The 19488-nt window shown below is 46.4% G+C and overlaps 1 protein-coding gene across 6 annotated transcripts in view; it reads left to right on the top strand.

Moving 5' to 3' along the window:
* KATNIP (katanin interacting protein) overlaps window positions 1-19488 on the top strand; it is a 310890-nt gene that overhangs the window by 51163 nt on the left and 240239 nt on the right. For 4 of the 6 annotated variants that reach the window (XM_073633024.1, XM_073633020.1, XM_073633022.1 and 1 more), the window contains exons 2-4: window positions 983-1123; window positions 13350-13405; window positions 14986-15059. In XM_073633024.1, coding sequence (XP_073489125.1) covers window positions 1018-1123; window positions 13350-13405; window positions 14986-15059 — 236 coding nt within the window. In that variant the 5' untranslated portion in view covers window positions 983-1017. The remainder of the gene's footprint in view (window positions 1-982; window positions 1124-13349; window positions 13406-14985; window positions 15060-19488) is intronic. The other 2 variants (XM_073633023.1, XM_073633021.1) reach the window with 1 other exon arrangement.

Below are 19488 nucleotides of genomic sequence, written 5' to 3'. Positions count from 1 at the left end.
AACACATCTAAAAAAGAGGCTCGGTCCTTAAGTGGTTAAAGCGGTTGTAAACTGCTCGACAGTATTTTTTTTTTTTTTGTAACCTGCAAGGTAATGTCATAATTTGCTAGTATGGTAAACTTACCTTCAAACAAAGCAATCCAGCGCCGAGGTTTGCGGACTCTGGCTCTGTGACTGGCCGGAGCCACGATGAATGAATGTCCCGGGAGGCCGTTCCTTCAGAGCACATACTCCAGTGATATCACTGGCTGCATGTAATGTAAATATCTCCTCAACAGTGCAGGCTTAGGAGATATTTACACTACCTATAGTATATGTAAGCCTTATTATAGGCTTACCTATATGTAAGAGTGCTTTCACACTGAGGCATTGGGGGCGTCGGCGGTAAAGCTCCGCTATTTGTAGTGGTGCTATACCGTCGTTTTAGCTGGGCCATTTTAACCCCCGCTAGTGGCCGAAAAAGGGTTAAAACCACCCGCAAAGCGCCATTGCAGTGCTGCCCATTGATTTCCATGGGCAGGGGCGCTTTAGGAGCGGTGTATACACCTCTCCTACAGCGCTGCAAAGAGGCTGCTTGCAGGACTTTTTTTTACCGTCCAGCCAGCGCACCGCTACAGTGTGTAAGCACTCGGACTTTCACACTGGAGTGAGAGGAGAGGTGATTTACAGGTGCTAAGCAGGCGCTATTTGTAGCGCTATAGTGCCTGGAAAGCAGCTTTAGTGATGGAAGTTTACTTCCACTTTAAGAACATATAAGTGCACTACAATGAAAAATGAGTCCTGTGCAAGCATGCCTATGGTACACAAAGGTATATGTCTTTTTACACTTATTGGTATAATGCACATCAATGGATTTAGTATATGTAGAAGCAGAATATTTATGAGGAAAATGTTGTGAATTAATGTGTTTGTAAAAGTATGTAAAATTTTCTAAATAAAGATTACAAGATTTAAAAAAATGTAAATACTTGCCTATCTTTAGTCCCCTCCAGTCCAGACATGTGATTCCCAGTGTCAATGCAGTGCCTGCAGGGGAGAGGGAGCACTAGACAACAGCTGAGAATTGTAGGAGCCATGGCATCACGTGAGATGACGTCACATGGAAGCCAAAGCTGCAGATCAGGTGACTGGAGCGAACTACAAATAAATAAAGAACTCTTCTCTCTCTTTTTTTTTTTTTTTTACACAGGTCAGGCAGTATAGGTAGCAGGAGAGGAGAGGGAATATTTTTAAGACTTCTTAGTATTATGCCGCGTACACACGGTCGGATTTTCCGACGGGAAATGTTTGATGGGAGCTTGTTGTCGGAAATTCCGACAGTGTGTAGGCTCCATCGGACATTTTCCGTCGGAATTTCCGACAAACAAAATTTGAAATCTGGATCTCAAATTTTCCGATAACAAAATCCGTTGTCGTAAATTCCGATCGTGTGTACACAATTCCGACGCACAAAGTTCCACGCATGCTCAGAATCAAGCAGAAGACTTTCACTGGCTATTGAACTTAATTTTTCACGGCTCGTCGTACGTGTTGTACGTCACCTCGTTCTTGACGTTTGGAATTTCCGATAAGATTTGTGTGACCATGTGTATGCAAGACAAGTTTGAGCCAACATCCGTCTGAAAAAAAACATGGATTTTGTTGTCGGAATGTGCGATCGTGTGTACGTGGCATTAGGCTGGAATTCCACTTTAACCACTTCAAGACCGGACTGTTTCACCTCGTTCCTGCCCAGACCATTTTTCAGATATCAGAGCTGTCACACTTTGAGCCCTCGTTCACATCTATGGGATTTGTCATGTGCAATTAAGCTTTGGCAATAAAACCTGGTCGACCCCTTCATTTTGAATGAGGTTCCACAGCACAATAATGGAAAAAAAACAGACATGCAGCATTTTTTTTCAAATGCATGGAACCACAACCGAGGAAGCATTGCATAGCTTTGAGGCTAGGAGGCAGATGTGATTTGATGATTGCAAAGACCTTTTCAGGGTCTACAGTATGTGTAACCACAAGCCAGGTGTGTAACTCAGGAATGGTACTTCAAGATACATGTACAAGTTATTGTTGTTGAAGCATGATATGGGCATGGGTTCAGTGAAAAGTCAGAGTTTCAAAGAAGATGAGGATATTATGAAGACAACTTGTATACCATGTCCCTAAAAGGTGTTAAAACACAGTCTTCAGTTCACCCTGGCATGTGCAGATTAGGTTGCATGGGACTCTTGGATTCAATTTGGTTTAGAGACACCTTTAGCCTGTTGAAGAGGTCAGATCTTAGGGGAATGGTTAGCTATTCTTATTGGTAATGGTATGTAAGCTCCTATAAGTCAATACATGGCCTCGGAGAACCATCTTTCTTGGAGACAAAACAGAGAATTAGCTTTCAACTGTTCTTTGGAAGTGAGCTTGGTACTTTCTAGCTGCATGGTTTCCAGGAACAGGCTGTTCCATGAACCAACGATACATGGAATGTGGAAGGGCTGTTGTTGGCATTACGTCTTCTGGAAACATATGTCGATCTGGTTACAGAGTGATATTAATTCATTCAGATTTGTGGGAATAGTTCTACTGACTATCTTGTCTGATTCTGTTGGTCAGGCCTTTCCAGAAGGTAGCAACCAAGGCCTCATTCTTCCAGTTGATTTCCTCCGCAAGGGTGCGAAGCTGGAGTGCATAGTGCCCCAATGTCAGAGATCTATTTCGCACCCAAACAAGTTTGACTATTCAGCGCTTAGAATTTGATTGCCATAAAGTATGCAAATGCCATAGCCACTGTGCATCCCGGCCGAGTTAGGTGGCGCTACCCTCCTCTGATCAGGGAATCTTTTTCCTGCAGAAAGAACAGAAGGGCTCATACACCTACTGCGTTATCCCAAACACTTTATTAAAGTTTAAAAGATCCAGTAAAATTTACCCACAAACCAAACATGGAATGATAATATATCATGATACAGCGTCCAGAAGTCTGTAATTGTTAGAGAGCTCACCTTGCTGGTCATGGGATTGGCCACCAGAGGGAGTGCCTGTGAGCAAGCCGGCCTATTTAAGTTTGTCAGGCACTCTGTTCAGTGCTGCCTAATCATCAGCTTCCTGTGCCGTAGTTCCTGTTTCCTGTCTCCTGTCTTGTCTTCCTGTTTACCTGATCTCCTGACGACCCGGATTGCCCTTGGATTCCCCTGTTTGCTGCCTGTACCTGACCTTGGCCTGTTTGACTCCGCTTCTGCCTGCTCCTATTGTACCTTGCTGCCAGTCTGTTGCCGAACCCAGCCTGTCTCCTGACCATCCTGCTCAGTCTCATCGCCTGTGTTCCAGCCTGCACCTGCTGTTCATAGACTGCTATTCCACCAGCATCTGGACTCTAGTTCACAGGCTCTCATACCACTCCGCACTCCTGTGCTTCTTGTTACCTTACCAGGGGCCGCGAGTCGGACGCGTAAGGGAGCCTACTCTCTGCCCAAGCGGACTCACCGGTCTGGTAAGTAGGAGTCTGATAGTATCAGGCAGCCATGACCGAGTCCGGGCAGGGGGCCTCCCCTATGGACGAACTTTGCAGACACTTGGCAGGATTAACCCAAGCAGTCAAAAGTTTACAGGATGGCTATACCCGACTAGAGGAACGTGTTCAGGCCCTGTCTGCACCTACCAATCCTCAGGGGACTTCGTCTGCAACCGGGGCACCCTCCGTAGTCATGCTCCCTCCAGAGCCCAAAGTACCTATACCGGAGAGATTTTTTGGAGACCGTAGTAAATACCGTGCATTCCGGAATGCATGTAGTCTCTATTTTGCTCTGCAGCCTCGGACCTTCTCCCTAGAAGCCACCAAAGTGGGCTTTGTTATTTCCCTGTTGTCCGGTGAGCCTCAAACCTGGGCCCATCACCTTCTGGAACAAAAGTCAGATGCCCTGGAAAGTCTGGACGCCTTCTTCTTGGCGATGTCTCAACTTTATGAGGATCCTCAACTAACTGCTTCTGCTGAAGCTTCCCTGCACTCCCTTCGGCAAGGCCGCAGGGCAGCGGAGGACTATGCTGTTGAATTTAGGCGCTGGAGTTCCAATACGGCATGGAATGACGCGGCTCTGCGTCATCAGTTTAGAATGGGTTTGTCCGATCCACTCAAGGATGAGTTAGCACGGGTTGGGATACCTCAGACCCTGGAAGAATTAATTAACCTCTCAATCCAAATTGACCGTCGTCTGAAAGAACGACGCCAGTGCCTATCGACCCACTTGGATGCTTCCACAGGTTCCCAGTCCTCCTAGTAGGCCTTTGGCTCCTCCAACCTCTCCAGTTTTCGACACATCAGAGCCTATGCAGCTTGGTCTGCTCCGTCCTTCCTTGACTCCTGAAGAGAAGTTACGAAGACGTAACCTTAACCTATGCCTCTACTGTGGGGAACCTGGGCACTACGCCAGCGTCTGCCCCAACAAGACGCGTAAGTGTCGTTCTTATGCTCGTATATGTGCTACTATCATGCCAAAACCTAGTACTCACCTTACCATCTCTGTCACTTTGTAGCTTCCCGGAAAGGCTATCCAAGTTCCAGTCATCGTTGATTCCGGAGCATGCAGCTGCTTCATGGACCAGGCCTTTGCAGCTCAGCATGATATCCCACTCCGACTCAAGACCCAGAGCCTGGCTGTCCACCTTGCAGACGGTTCCGCCCTCTGTTCCGGTCCTGTCATTCAAGAGACTATCCCTATAATAGCTACTATAAACTCTCAACACCAGGAATTCCTCCGTCTAGATGTCATTTCCTCTCCCCTGTTCCCTGTCATCCTGGGCATGCCGTGGTTGCTGGGCCATAACCCCCATATCAACTGGGTTTCTGGGAAAGTGGAGTTTCTCTCTGATTATTGCCAACAACATTGCCTGCCAAGAATGGCCCATGAGATACCTCAACTCCTCGGCCTACACCCTGAAACCAACTCACACCAAGCCATCCCAGAACCCTACCGAGATTTCTCTGATGTATTCAGCAAGAAAGGTGCTGAGACTCTACTGCCACACAGGCCCTATGATTGCCCTATAGAGCTGCTACCTGGAACCGAAGTACCCTTCGGTAGGATCTTTCCATTGACTGAGCAGGAATTGGATACACTAAAACAATACCTTGATAAGAATTTAAAGAAAAAGTTCATCCGCCCGTCCACATCTCCGGCCGGCGCAGGCATATTCTTTGTGGAAAAAAAAGATCATTCCCTTCGGCCATGTATCGACTACCGGGAATTAAATCGGATAATGATCAAGAATCGCTACCCCTTACCCCTGGTGCCTGAATTATTCCAGAGGCTAGGAACGGCAACTGTCTTCACAAAACTGGATCTTCGCGGAGCCTATAATTTAATCCGTATCCGGGAGGGGGACGAGTGGAAAACCGCTTTTCGCACTCGTTTTGGGCATTTCGAGTATTGCGTTATGCCCTTCGGTCTATGCAATGCCCCAGCCACATTCCAACATTTTGTGAACGACATCTTCCGGGAATTTTTGGATCTCTACGTCATCGTCTACCTCGATGACATTCTCATTTTCTCATCATCACTGACTGATCATTGCAGGCACGTCCGGAATGTCCTCGCCCGGCTCAGGCAACACGGGCTGTATGCTAAACTCGATAAATGTGAATTTGAACTCCAATGCATCCAATTCCTGGGGCTCATTTCAGTGGAAGGTATTAAAATGGACCCTCAAAAGGTGTCCGCCATCCTGGACTGGCCCGCACCTACGGACAAGAAGGGGGTCCAACGCTTCGTTGGATTTTCCAATTTCTATAGGAAATTCATCAGAGACTTTTCCAAGATCATCGCCCCCATTACTGAATTAACAAGACAGTAGGGCTCAATTGGCCTTTGAAAAATTAAAAGGATTATTCACGTCGGCCTCCATCCTCAAACACCCTAACTCTGCCTTGCCATTCGTGTTGGAGGTTGACGCCTCAGAGGTCGCAGTAGGAGCTGTACTCTCCCAATGTCAGGACCCCAAGGCCCTTCTGTTTCCAATAGCTTTTTTTTCTCGCAAATTATCGGTGTCTGAAAGAAACTACGATGTAGGAGACCGGGAGCTTCTGGCCATCAAGACGGCTCTGGAGGAGTGGCGCTATCTTTTGGAGGGTGCTGTACATCCTATTCTAATCTACACGGACCACAAGAACTTGGAGTACTTGAGATCTGCCAAGAGACTAAAACCGCGACAAGCCAGATGGGCGCTCTTCTTCTCTCGCTTTCAATTTCATATAACCTACAGACCCGGCTCCAAAAACATCAAACCAGACGCTCTCTCACGAATGTTCCATGACTCCAAAGAAGCCGTCCCTCCGGACACTATCCTCCCTGCAGGAAATTTTTTATTACTTCAGGGGGATTTAATCTCCAGAATAAGGCAAGCTTCCACAACTATACCCCAACCCACTGAGACCAGCCTAAGAAATGGTTTACTCTGGCATAAGGAGAAGATCATGGTTCCTGAGAGCCTTAGGGTACCAGTACTAGAGCTTTGCCATGACCACAAGTTGGCTGGGCACTTCGGGGCTCAGAAGACAACCGAACTGGTGCAGCGCACCTTTTGGTGGCCACAGTTGGCCGAGGACTGTAGGAATTACGTCAGTTCCTGCCACACATGTGCCCGAAGCAAGAATATTCGGACGAAGGCCTGGGGCTTACTGAAACCCTTGCCCATCCCTGACAGACCTTGGAAAATGATCGCGATGGATTTCATTGTGGAACTGCCCCCATCCGAAGGCTTCTCCACCATCTTTGTCATAATTGATAGATTGTCAAAAATGGCTCACTTCTTGCCTATGAAAGGCACACCCTCAGCCGTGGAAACGGCGAAGATCTTCATTAAAGAAATTGTGAGATTACATGGGGTTCCCTCTAATATCGTCTCGGACCGGGGTGTCCAATTCACCTCCAGGTTCTGGAAGGCATTGTGTGGTTCCCTCGAAATTGAGTTAGCGTTCTCTTCAGCCTATCACCCTCAGACAAACGGCCAGACGGAGAGAACCAACCAAACCTTGGAGCAGTACCTCTGTTGTTTCTCGGCCTTTTCCCAGGATGACTGGGTTTCTCTGCTACCAGTTGCGGAGTTTTCATACAATAACTCCCTGCACTCAGCCATCAACCAGACGCCATTTTTTGCCAATTATGGATTTCATCCCTCCTTTCTACCCAGCTCAATACCTGAATGCTCCCTCCCGGCAGTGACCGAGACATTGGAATTCTTCTCTACCAACAACAAACTTCTGCAGGAAACAATGGCCCAATCCCAGGCTTCTTATAAAAAAACGTTCGACAAGAAGAGGCGCGGGGAGCTTATCCTGGAACCTGGCAATAAAGTATGGCTGTCCACAACTAACTTAAAAATGGCTTGCCCTTCTAGGAAACTAGGGCCTAAATTCATGGGACCCTTCTCGGTGAGAAGAAAAATAAACAACGTAGCGTACGAGCTCAGTCTGCCGGACTCCTTCAAAATACACCCGGTTTTCCATGTCTCCTTACTGAAACCGGTCGCTCCTGATCCTTTCCCCAACCGTAGTACCAGTCCTCCTGAGCCTGTTATGATCAGTAACGAGGAGGAGTTTAAAATCGAGGCTATCCTGGACTGTAGGAAAAGGCGCAATCAAATACAGTATCTTATTAAATGGAAGGGGTATGGTCCGGAGGACAATTCCTGGGAACCAGAAAACAATTTACATGCCCCGGAACTTTTACAGACTTTCAGAAATGTTCATGCCTCCAAGTTGGCCCAGCTGGGCATCCGGAGGCTGCCCTTAGGGAGGGGGCACTGTCAGAGAGCTCACCTTGCTGGTCATGGGATTGGCCACCAGAGGGAGTGCCTGTGAGCAAGCCGGCCTATTTAAGTTTGTCAGGCACTCTGTTCAGTGCTGCCTAATCATCAGCTTCCTGTGCCGTAGTTCCTGTTTCCTGTCTTGTCTTCCTGTTTACCTGATCTCCTGACGACCCGGATTGCCCTTGGATTCCCCTGTTTGCTGCCTGTACCCGACCTTGGCCTGTTTGACTCTGCTTCTGCCTGCTCCTATTGTACCTTGCTGCCAGTCTGTTGCCGAACCCAGCCTGTCTCCTGACCATCCTGCTCAGTCTCATCGCCTGTGTTCCAGCCTGCACCTGCTGTTCATAGACTGCTATTCCACCAGCATCTGGACTCTAGTTCACAGGCTCTCATACCACTCCGCACTCCTGTGCTTCGTGTTACCTTACCAGGGGCCGCGAGTCGGACGCGTAAGGGAGCCTACTCTCTGCCCAAGCGGACTCACCGGTCTGGTAAGTAGGAGTCTGATAGTAATGACTCCTAAGTCTTTACTCTGAGAAATAGGTACCCCAAAATGCACCATTTAGCTCCGCCAGTCATGTGATCCCATGAGGTTGGAGGACGGACTTCTGGACTCTGTATCCTGATACGTTATCATTCCATGTTTGGTTTTTGAGTATATTCTTGGATCCTCCTTTAATAAAGTGCTTGGGATAATGCACTAGGTGTATGCGCCCCTTCTATTTGTGGTTTGTCCAATGTCAAAGATGCCTGATGGAGGCATAAAAGGGCACTGGCAGCAGATGATGTTCGCCCACACTTCTCAAAGTTGCTGTAGAAGAGGTTCAGGAATTTGTCAAGGTTTTCACAGGTACATTCCTGTCCCAACCCTAGGTAGTTTATGTCAAGGCTTCTCCGAACAATAAGGAGACAATCTAGGCCAGGGGTCCTCAAACTACGGCCCGCGGGCCACATGCGGCCCGCCGAGGACATTTATCCGGCCCACCCCACCCAGGGCCGGATTCCCGACAGGCCAGGCTCGGGCCGGGGCCAGGTCGGCTCGGCTTGGGTAGGTCCACTCTGCTTTGGCAGGGAGCATATCCGCTCCGCTCAAGCCGCCTCCCCCACCCCAGTAATGGAGGGCTCCGTGTGCCGTGCTGCATGCTGGGAAGTGTAGTTTCCAGCACAGTCCCGCGTGGATTCACGTCTTCCTCATGCAGACAGGAGGCGCGGAGGGTGACAGCGAGACAGGAGGCTTCAGGCAACAGCCTACTAACAAGTGAGGACCCCTGTCCACCCCACTGTCCCCCTGTCCCCCCCTCTGTCCCCCTGTCTGTCCCCCTGTCTGTCCCCCTGTCCACCCCCCTGTCCACCCCCCTGTCCCCCCCTCTGTCCACCCCTCTGTCCCCACTGTCCACCCCTCTGTCCATCCCACTGTCCCCCTGTCCACCCCTCTGTCCCCCTGTCCACCCCCCTGTCCCCCCCTCTGTCCACCCCCTGTCCCCCCCCTCTGTCCACCCCTCTGTCCCCCTGTCCACCCCTCTGTCCCCACTGTCCACCCCACTGTCCACCCCACTGTCCCCCTGTCCACCCCACTGTCCCCCTGTCCACCCCACTGTCCCCCCCTCTGTCCCCCTGTCCACCCCACTGTCCATCCCTCTGAACATCCCACTGTCCCCCTCCCTGTCCACCCCTCTGTTCATCCCACTGTCCCCCTGTCCATCCCACTGTACCCCTGTCCAAACCACTGCCCCCCCCCCTCTGTCCCCCTGTCCATCCCACTGTCCCCCTGTCTATCCCTCTGTCCCCCTGTCCATCCCCTATATATATTATTATTTATTATTCATTCTTTTATTCTTTTGCACTACAAAAAAGATGTGTGCATAGGAATTTAGGAATTAGTTCATATTTTTTTTAAACTATAGTGCGGCCCCCCAACAGTCTGAGGGACCGTGAACTGGCCCCCTGTCTAAAAAGTTTGAGGACCCCTGATCTAGGCCATCTTGGCCTGATCTGATCGGAAAGTCTAAGGTTAAACCTAGAAGTGGATGGTACACTGGCTAATGAAGCCTCTTCAGGCTTTGGGATCCCTGGAATAATGTGGCGAAGTGAGCAAATGCAAAAAAAAATGTCAACGTACAGTGCCTTGTAATGTATTCCTACCCCTTTAAATTTTCCACATTTTGTCATGTTAGAACCAAAAATGTATATGTATTTTCTTGGGATTCTATATGAAAGACTAACACAAAGTGGCACATAATTGTGAAGTGGAAGGAAAATGATAAATGGTTTTCAAACTTTTTTTTTTTTAGTATGACGTGCATTTGTCAATACTTTATAGAACCACCTTACACTGCAATTACAGCTGCAAGTCTTTTTGGGGATGTCTCTACCAGCTTTGTACATCTAGAGTGACATTTTTGCCCATTCTTCTTTGCAAAATAGCTCAAGTTGTCAGATTGGATGGAGAACGTCTGTGAACAGCAATTTTCAAGTCTTGCCACAGATTCTCAATTGGGTTTAGATCTGGACTTTAACTGAGCCATTCCAACACATAAATGTGCTTTGATCTAAACCATTCCATTGTAGCTCTGGCTGTATGTTTAGGGTCATTGTCCTGCTGGAAGGTGAACCTCCGCCCCAGTCTCAAGTCTATTGCAGACTCTAATGCCGCGTACACACGGGCGGACTTTAGACCGGACTGGTCCGACGAACTTTCAACTGATTTTTTTAACGAACGGACTTGCCTACACACAATCACACCAAATTCCGACAGATTCATACGTGATGACGTACGACCGGACTAAAATAAGGAAGTTGATAGCCAGTAGCCAATAGCTGCACTAGCGTGGGTTTTCGCCTGTCGGACTAGCATACAGACGAGCGGATTTTTCGACCGGACTCGAGTCCGTTGGAAAGATTTGAAGCATGTTTCAAATCTAAAGTCCGTGAGATTTTCGACTGAAAAAGTCCACTGAAGATCCGATTAAAGCCCACACACAATCGGATTGTCCGCCGGACTCGATCCGTCGAACCAGTCCGGTCGAAAAGTCCGCTCGTGTGCATTATAGGTTTTCTTCTAAGATTGCTCTGTATTTGGCTCCATCCATCTTCCCATCAACTCTGACCAGCTTCCTTGTCCCTGCTGAAGAAAAGCTTCCACACAACATGATGCTGCAACCACCATGTTTCACGGTGGGGATGGTGTGTTCCGGGTGATGTGCAATGTTTTCCACCACACATAGCGTTTTGGTTAAAGGCCAAAAAGTTCAATTCTGGTCTCATCTGACCAGAGCACCTTCTTCCACATATTTACTGCATCCCCCACTTGGCTTCTTGCAAACTGCAAATGGGATTTCTTATGGCTTTCTTTCAACAATGGTTTTCTTCTTGCCACTCTTCCAAAAAGGCCAGATTTGTGGAATGTACGACTAATAGTTGTCCTGTGGATAGATTCTCCCACCAGAGTTATAGATCTCTGCAGCTCCTCCCGAGTTACCATGGGCCTCTTGGCTGCTTCTCTGATTAATGTTCTCCTTGCCTGGCCTGTCAGTTTAGGTGGATGGCCATGTCTTGGTAGATTTGCAGTAGGGATGCACAAATGGTTTTTTTTGGTGCCGAATACCGATACCGAAAAGAAATCTTCCCTGATCCCGAAAACCGAAACTGCACCGGTACTGAAAGTGACTGTTTTTAAAAATATTTTTATACAGGAGATGGTCAGAGACTGAGGACATGGTACATGAGATGGTCAGAGACTGGGGACATGGTACAGGAGATTGTCAGTGACTGCAGACACATTACATGAGATGGTCAGAGACTGCAGACACGGTACAGGAGATGGTCAGAGACTGCAGACACGGTACAGGAGATGGTCAGAGACTGCAGACACGGTACAGGAGATGGTCAGAGACTGCGGACATGATACAAGAGATCAATGCAGCCTCACCAGTGCCCGTTATGCAGCCCACGTTTGCCCCTCAGATGCAGCCCACATGTGCCCATAAGATGCAGCCTGCCTGTACCTATGAGATGCAGCCTGCCAGTGCCGTCATGTAGCCTGCCAGTGCCCGTCATGCAGCTTGCCAGTTCCCGAATCAGAGAGGCGATCTCCGTGTGTCACGGAGCTGCATTTGAATTGCCCGGGTCGCAGTAACGCTGTCCCGCCTCCTGTAATCACGTCACACTGATTCAATGTCCCACCATTGGATCAGTGTGCCGTCTGTCACAGGAGGCGGGACATTGTTACTGCGGTCTGTGTAGTTAAGCTCCGTGACACAACGGAGATCGCGGCGAGGGAGGGGAGGAGGAGAAGAGAGGACTGCGGCTCGCCGCACCAGAAGCACCAGGGCCTGCCCCCATTTTCGGCGCCGTTATCAACGAGATTTCCTTTTCGGCACAATGCCGAAAAGGCCATTTTCAGCCGATATGTTTCGGTGGCCGAAAATTCGGTGCATCACTAGTTTGCAGTTGTGCCATACTCTTTCCATTTTCAGATGATGGATTAAACAGTGCTCTGTGAGATGTTCAAAGCTTGGGATATTTTTTTATAGCCTAACCCTGCTCTAAACTTCTCCACAACTTTATCCCTGACCTGTCTGGTGTGTTCCTTGGCCTTCATGATGCTGTTTGTTCACGAAGCTTCTCTACAAAACCTCTGAGGGCTTCACAGAACAGCTGTATTTATACTGAGATTAAATTACACACAGGTGGACTCTATTTACTAATTAGGTGACTTCTGAAGGCAATTGGTTCCGCTAGATTTTAGTTAGGGGTATCGGAGTAAAGGGGGCTGAATACAAATGCATGCCACACTTTTCAGATATTTATTTGTAGAACATTTTTAAATCCATTTATCATTTTCCTCCCACTTTACAACTATGTGCCACTTTGTGTTGGTCTATCACATAAAAGCACAATAAAATACATTTACGTTTTTGGTTGTAACATGACAAAATTTGGAAAATTCCAAGGGGTAAGAATACTTTTTCAAGGCACTTTAGATAAGAACATATTTTTAAACTGAGGATATGCTCATGTTGGTGATGGTAAACTTTAAAAGTGGAATCCCAGAATCTAACTAAGCTGTTAGTTGGCACGTGTTCGCTCTGCCACACTACCTATTCTCAGAGCACTCCGTTCTGGTCATGTGATGTTCCCAGTGACCAGCTCCATTGGAGAGAGCGTGGACTACACCTTAAATGCCTAGGCGGTGACGTCACCCAGAAGTTTTACTATGGGGCATCCATTGTCGGCTGTCTCTCCTCTCCCCCGACGGTGACCCCTGGGAGCTGATCACGTGACCAGACCAGGAGTGCCCTCAGAATAAGTAAGTATAAGCATCTTCCTTCTACAGGGCAGGATTTAAAAGGGGGTGAGAGCAGATTTAAGCTTAGATCGATCATGGAATTCAAATCTAATTAAACCTGTCATTTCATCTTTCTCTCATTATTCAGGTATTGTTTCTATTATTCTTGTATCTTGTCTCATGCAAAAAAAAAATGACATTTTTGCAAAAAAAAAAAAAAATTACATTTTTACAAAAAGCAGAAGCAACACTGACCTTATTGTATGTTTTGTAGGTAGATCTATGGGAAGCCATGTAAGAAGGCAGTCCAGATCTAATACTAAAAATGTGGTAAGTCAAATTTTCTCATTAATTTTCTGACACACTTTTAAACAAAATGTTGCTCTGATATAAAATCAGATATGTTCTGCTTTGGTTGAATTGTACTGCGTGGAGGAGTAAAAAAAAAAATAAATAAATAAATAATAAATAAAATAATATTTCAATGCTTCATAAATTTAGGCCAAAATGTATTCTGCTACATGTTTTGGTTTTAAATTTATTTTATTTTTTTTAAGCATAAGGTTACAAAACACAATACGTCTTCATAAAAAGCCGAGACCAAATGAGTATTCATTCAATAAACTAACATCTCAAGGACGACACAACATAAATACATAAATACCCCCCCCCCCTCCAGGAAAATCTGGGGGTTACCAGGTTTCATTTCCTAATCCTTGCTACATCTTTTGATTAAAAAAAACTCTAATAAGTGTATTGATTGGTTTGCATGAAAGTTTTATAGCGTCCACAAACTATAGTGGTGTGTGTGTGTATATATATATTGGAGTTTTTTTTTGTTTTGTTTTTTTATACTACTATTGGCGGTGATCAGCGAATTATAATAGGACTGCGATAGTGTAGAGGGTAATCTAAAACTCACTGACACGGGGGGTGGGAGGGGGGGGGGGTGGTATTTGGAGACTGACTGACTGTCACTGACATCACCAGTGCAGGGATGTTCCTATCGTCCAACACCCAGGACATGCTGTTCCGGGCGCAGAAAAAGAAGTGTGTGTGTGTTTTTTTTTTTTTTTTTTTTCCTTACATGGGCAAGCGGCAGGGTTTAGAGGGGATTGCCAGCACTCTTGTAAAAGCAGTCCGAACAGCTAACTAGCTGCTGGATCGTTTTTACAAGCAGCAGGGAGAGACATCTGGCCCCCTCCCGCTGCCCTCTGCAGGTTGTCCTGTCCCCCCGGGACACCTGTCTGACCAGGTGGCGATTCTGCTTAGAGATAAGAAACAGAGATTGTTCCCTCTGTACAGAGTTCTGTGTTAATTGTCAACTCGGGGCTGTGATAGCACACAGCTAATCAGCAGATCCCAGCCATGAGTCATTAGTGGGAGTCAGTGGGTGGGCACACATGCACGCACCGTAAACCCAGAAGCAGGCAGCAGTGTACGGATATGTTGCTTTGCCTGTGCGGGGGGGGGGGGGCGGTCTGCAAATGGTTAAAGGATAAGTTTACCTTTCTGAACATGTTACACCCATATTTAGGGTGTAACTTGTAACATGTTCAGCACCTGCTTGCTCTTCCTCCAATTCTGCTGATCGTGGCTGCAATGCTTTAGAGGGTCCTGAAAAAAATTAATAAAATAATAATAAAAGCAAATTTTCTTACCTGCAAAGAAAAATTTACATTTATATTTTTTTTTGTAAAGGTAAGCATCCTTAAAGACTTTCTGTAGAATGGGTTCTTTTGAGCTTTCTACTTTGTATTTAGCTGGGTAGGTAGTCAGATTGTGCTTCTCAAGGAACATTATTCACTGTTAACAGTAATTTATTATACATGTATACCAATATACCTCTAGTGTTCCTCACTTAAACTAATACTTGTGGGGTTTTTTTTTTTATTTTTTTATTTTTTTAGCGAAACTACGATAAACAGAATGATTTTGATGAGAAGCACGATGAATATTTATTATATCTTCAACAGAAAAACAGGTAAGGTGCAAAGAAAATTGTATCTGAAAGCATTTGTAAAGGCACATTTAAAAAAAAAGAAACGCTATACGTACCTGCCCTATGCAATGCTATTGCACAGAGTGGCCCAAACTTCCTCCTCTTCTGGAGCCCCTCCTGGCATGCCAGGCTCCTCCGCTTCTCAGTGTGCCCAAGCTGGACTGAGTGTATTAATAAACTCACACACAGTGCTGCTCAGCCCCGCCCCTGCTCTCTGCCCACAGGGTTTGATTGACAGCAGCAGGAGCAAATGGCTCCCACTGCTGCTTCTCTGTCCTGTGAGGGGAGAGCAAGAACAGTGCTGCTGCAGATAGGCACAACTCTGGATCGAGATAGGACTCAGGTAAGTATAATGGGTAAGAGGGGGCTCTACTCCCACTGGAACATTTTTTTACTTTAATGCAGGGAATGCATTAACGTAAATCTTTCTCTGCCTTAAGAACCACTTGAAATGAAAGTGATTCCTGCCCAGGCCATTTTCAGCTTTCAGCACTGTCACACTTTGAATGACAATTGCGAGGTCATGCAACACTGCACCCAAATTAAATTTTTATAGTTTTTTTCACACAAATAGAGCTTTATTTTGGTGGTATTTAATCACCACTGGGTTTTTTGATTGTTTATTGCTTTTTTTTTTTTTTTTTTTTTTAATGTGTTTTTCTTCGTTTCTGTTAGATTATTTATTTTCAAAATTGTATTTCTTCAACAATTTAGGCCAAAATGCTGCATTCTTTGGGTGAAAATTACCCAAATCAGTGTATATTATTTAGTCTGTAGTAGGGTTTTCCCGATACCACTTTTTTAAGACCGAGTACAAGTACCGATACTTTTTTTCAAGTACTCGCCGATATCGATTACCGATACTTTTTTTTTTTTAATTTATTTTTCTTTGGGGGGGGGGGGGCTAGTGGACGGTGTCAGTGTGTTTTTTATTTTTAATATTTTTACAATTTAACCTTTTTTAAGTCTTTATTACAATTCTTTTTTTTTTTTTTTATCAGCCCTGTTGGGGGGCTTTGGTGAGATGTCAGGGGTCTTTGATCCCTGACATCTTCCCTTTGCGACAGGGGAAAAAGGAACTGAGGACACAGATTCCCCAGTCCCTTTCTCTGCAGCCTCAGCTGCACTGGAGATGAATGGACAGGAGACAGTGGCTTCTCTCCATTCATAAACTGAAGCATTGTAAACACAGTTTACTATGCTCAGTTATAAATGAACAGAGTCACTGACTCTGTTCATTCGGAAAAGGTAGGAGCCGGTAAATGGCATATTTACTGGCTCCTTACTCCGCTCTCCATCCTGACAGAGAAAAGGGGGCAGCAGAGCACGCAGTGGGGAACGGAGCACGGAGGGGGACCGGAGGAGCCTGGAGAAGCACAGAGGAGAGGACACAGAGGGGGACTGGAGGAGGATACAGGAGGAGGATACAGGTACAGTCAGGGGTAATCGGCACATCGGTGGGGGGAGTTACAAGCACCGCAATCCCCCTGTATAGATTTCAAGAGAGAGAAAGATGGCTGTCGGCTGCGTTATTGAAGTCTATAAAGGGAGATCTGTGCTGTACTCGAGCAAATGCTCGGTACCGATTTCGACACTAGTATCGGGACAACTCTAATCTGTAGGAAAGTTATAGAGTCCATAAACTATGGTATATATCTGAAAAAAAAATACAATTATTTATTTTACGCACTGTGATCAGAGGAATACATTGTTACCATAGTAACAGTGTACTACTCTAGGAAAGTGATCAGAATTTTCTTTTGTAAACTTTGTTTATTGAGTTTAGTCAAGGCTTTACAGTTGGGTATAACACATGTGTAACAGTGACCAACATTTTATCATTTCTTTAGGAACAATAGAAAAGAGAGCATGGAGAAATAAAGACATTTACACCATTAGGAGGGTCATTCTCTTGTACAGAGTACATGGCCCTGTTGCTCCTATCTTTCAACTGTGTCAGCTAAACCGCAGCTATCTGGTTGTGTAACCCCCCTCCCGGTCGGCTGCTTGTTGTACAGTGCTACGTGCCATCGAGGGGGGGGTCAGCTGCTTGTTGTACGGTGCTACGTGCCATCGAGGGGCTCAGTCTGCCCAGTGCATCTCGGCCCAGCCTCTACACTAAAAGAGGAAAAAGCTACACTAAAAGAGGAAAAAGAGGGACGTCACTAAGGCCTCTTACTAACATCTTCTCGTGCTCCGCCCAAGCCCTGACCACGTCCAGGCCCCCAGCTGGGATGCCTAGTATTGTCACGTTCGCTTCCCCTTGGGCGACTGTGGTATTGGCCGAGATCCTGTTGCCATGCCCAACTTTCTCAATATGATTAGGGCACCTATTTTCAGGTCTTTTAACTGGATAACCCTTTAACATTGAGCAATTATGGCAAAAATAGATTTTTTTTTAATACACATTATGATTGTTTATACCAGTGAATTTCACCATTTGTATTGAATGAAACTGATTCATTCAGTGTGTTTTTTTGTTGTGATTGGCCACAGCTAATCACATGGTAAATATGTGCTGTTATTAGCTCTGTCTGTACCATGTGATCACTGTGACCAATCACAGCTAGCAACACAATTGTACACAATGGATAGCATGAAAGGAAACAACTAGGGATGCACCAAATGGTTTTTTTGGTGCCGAAACCGATACCGAAAATAAATCTTCCTTGATACCGAAACAGCACCAATACCGAAAGTGACTGTTTTTAAAAATATTTTTATACAGGAGATGGTCAGAGACTGGGGACATGGTACAGGAGATGGTCAGAGACTGGGGACATGGTACAGGAGATGGTCAGAGACTGGGGACATGGTACAGGAGATGGTCAGAGACTGGGGACATGGTACAGGAGATGGTCAGAGACTGGGGACATGGTACAGGAGATTGTCGGTGACTGGGGACATGGTACAGGAGATTGTCGGTGACTGCAGACACATTACAGGAGATGGTCAGAGACTGCGGACACGATACAGGAGATGGTCAGAGACTGCGGACACGGTATTGGTGATGGTCAGAGACTGCAGACATGGTAGAGGAGATGGTCAGAGACTGCAGACATGGTAGAGGAGATGGTCAGAGACTGGGGACATGGTAGAGAAGATGGTCAGAGACTGCGGACATGGTAGAGGAGATGATCAGAGACTGCAGACATAGTACAGGAGAGGGTCAGAGACTGCGGACATGATACAAGAGATCAATGCAGCCTCACCAGTGCCCGTCATGCAGCCCGCGTTTGCCCATCAGATGCAGACAACATGTGCCCATAAGATGCAGCCTGCCTGTGCCTATGAGACGCAGCCTCACCTGTGCCCATCATGCAGCCTGCCAGTGCCCGTCATGCAGCTTGCCAGTTCCTGAATCAGAGCGGTGATCTCCATGTGTCACGGAGCTGCATTTGAATTGTCCGGGTCGCAGTAACGATGTCCCGCCTCCTGTAATCACGTCACACTGATTCAATGTCCCACCAATGGATCAGTGTGCCATCTGTCACAGGAAGTGGGACATTGTTACTGCGGTCTGTGTAGTTAAAGTGGTGTTCCGGCCGAAATGATACTTTTTAAATAAAAATACCCCTATAATACACAAGCTTAATGTATTCTAGTAAAATTAGTCTGTAAACTAATGTTTTGTTAGTTTTATAGCAGTATTTTGTTTTATAAACTTACAGCAGGCCGTGGCCATCTTAAGTGTGGGCATCGGAAGCCACACTGTATTTCTTCCTGGATCTCATCCTTGCAGATCTCGCACATGCTCAGTGCAGCACAAGCAGCGTAATAGGTTTCAGGTCAGGTTTCCATAGCAACGGCAGTGTCAGAGGAAGTTGCCGCCCCTTCCCAGAAGGTATTGCAAACAGGAAATGATGCGATGGGCCACGGCCAGGGAGGAGGAAGTGAAAAATGAATACAGCAGATATACAGTAGGTGCTAAGAAAAAAATTTTTAAAATATCCAATTTGTTTACAGTGCACAGTTTAGTGAGGGATGCTGAAGATGTTGTAAAAGTGGGTGGAGCTCCACTTTAAGCTCCGTGACACAACGGAGATCGCGGCGAGGAGGAGAGGAGAGGACTGCGCCGCGCCAGAAGGACACCCCCGTAATGGGCAGCACCAGGGATGGGGACCCGCCCCCATTTTCGGCGCAGTTATCGGTGAGATTTGAGAAAAAGGTCATTTTCGGACGATATGTTTCGGTGGCCGAAAATTCGGTGCATCACTAGAAACAACCCATTGTTTACAATTGTCATAGTTACTACATAGTTTATTTTTGTTGAAAAAGGACACAAGTCCATCTAGTTCAACCAATAAAAGGGAAAAAAAAATTAAATAAATATTACAATCCTATACACAAAATGTATGGAAGAGCCCTGGGGCCATCATTTAAAAAAAAATACAGAATTATGAGTTTGAAA

The sequence above is a fragment of the Aquarana catesbeiana genome, linkage group LG06 (genome assembly GCF_042186555.1).
Source record: "Aquarana catesbeiana isolate 2022-GZ linkage group LG06, ASM4218655v1, whole genome shotgun sequence".
Classification (NCBI taxonomy): domain Eukaryota; kingdom Metazoa; phylum Chordata; class Amphibia; order Anura; family Ranidae; genus Aquarana; species Aquarana catesbeiana.
This window is presented reverse-complemented; position numbering and strand designations above follow the sequence as displayed.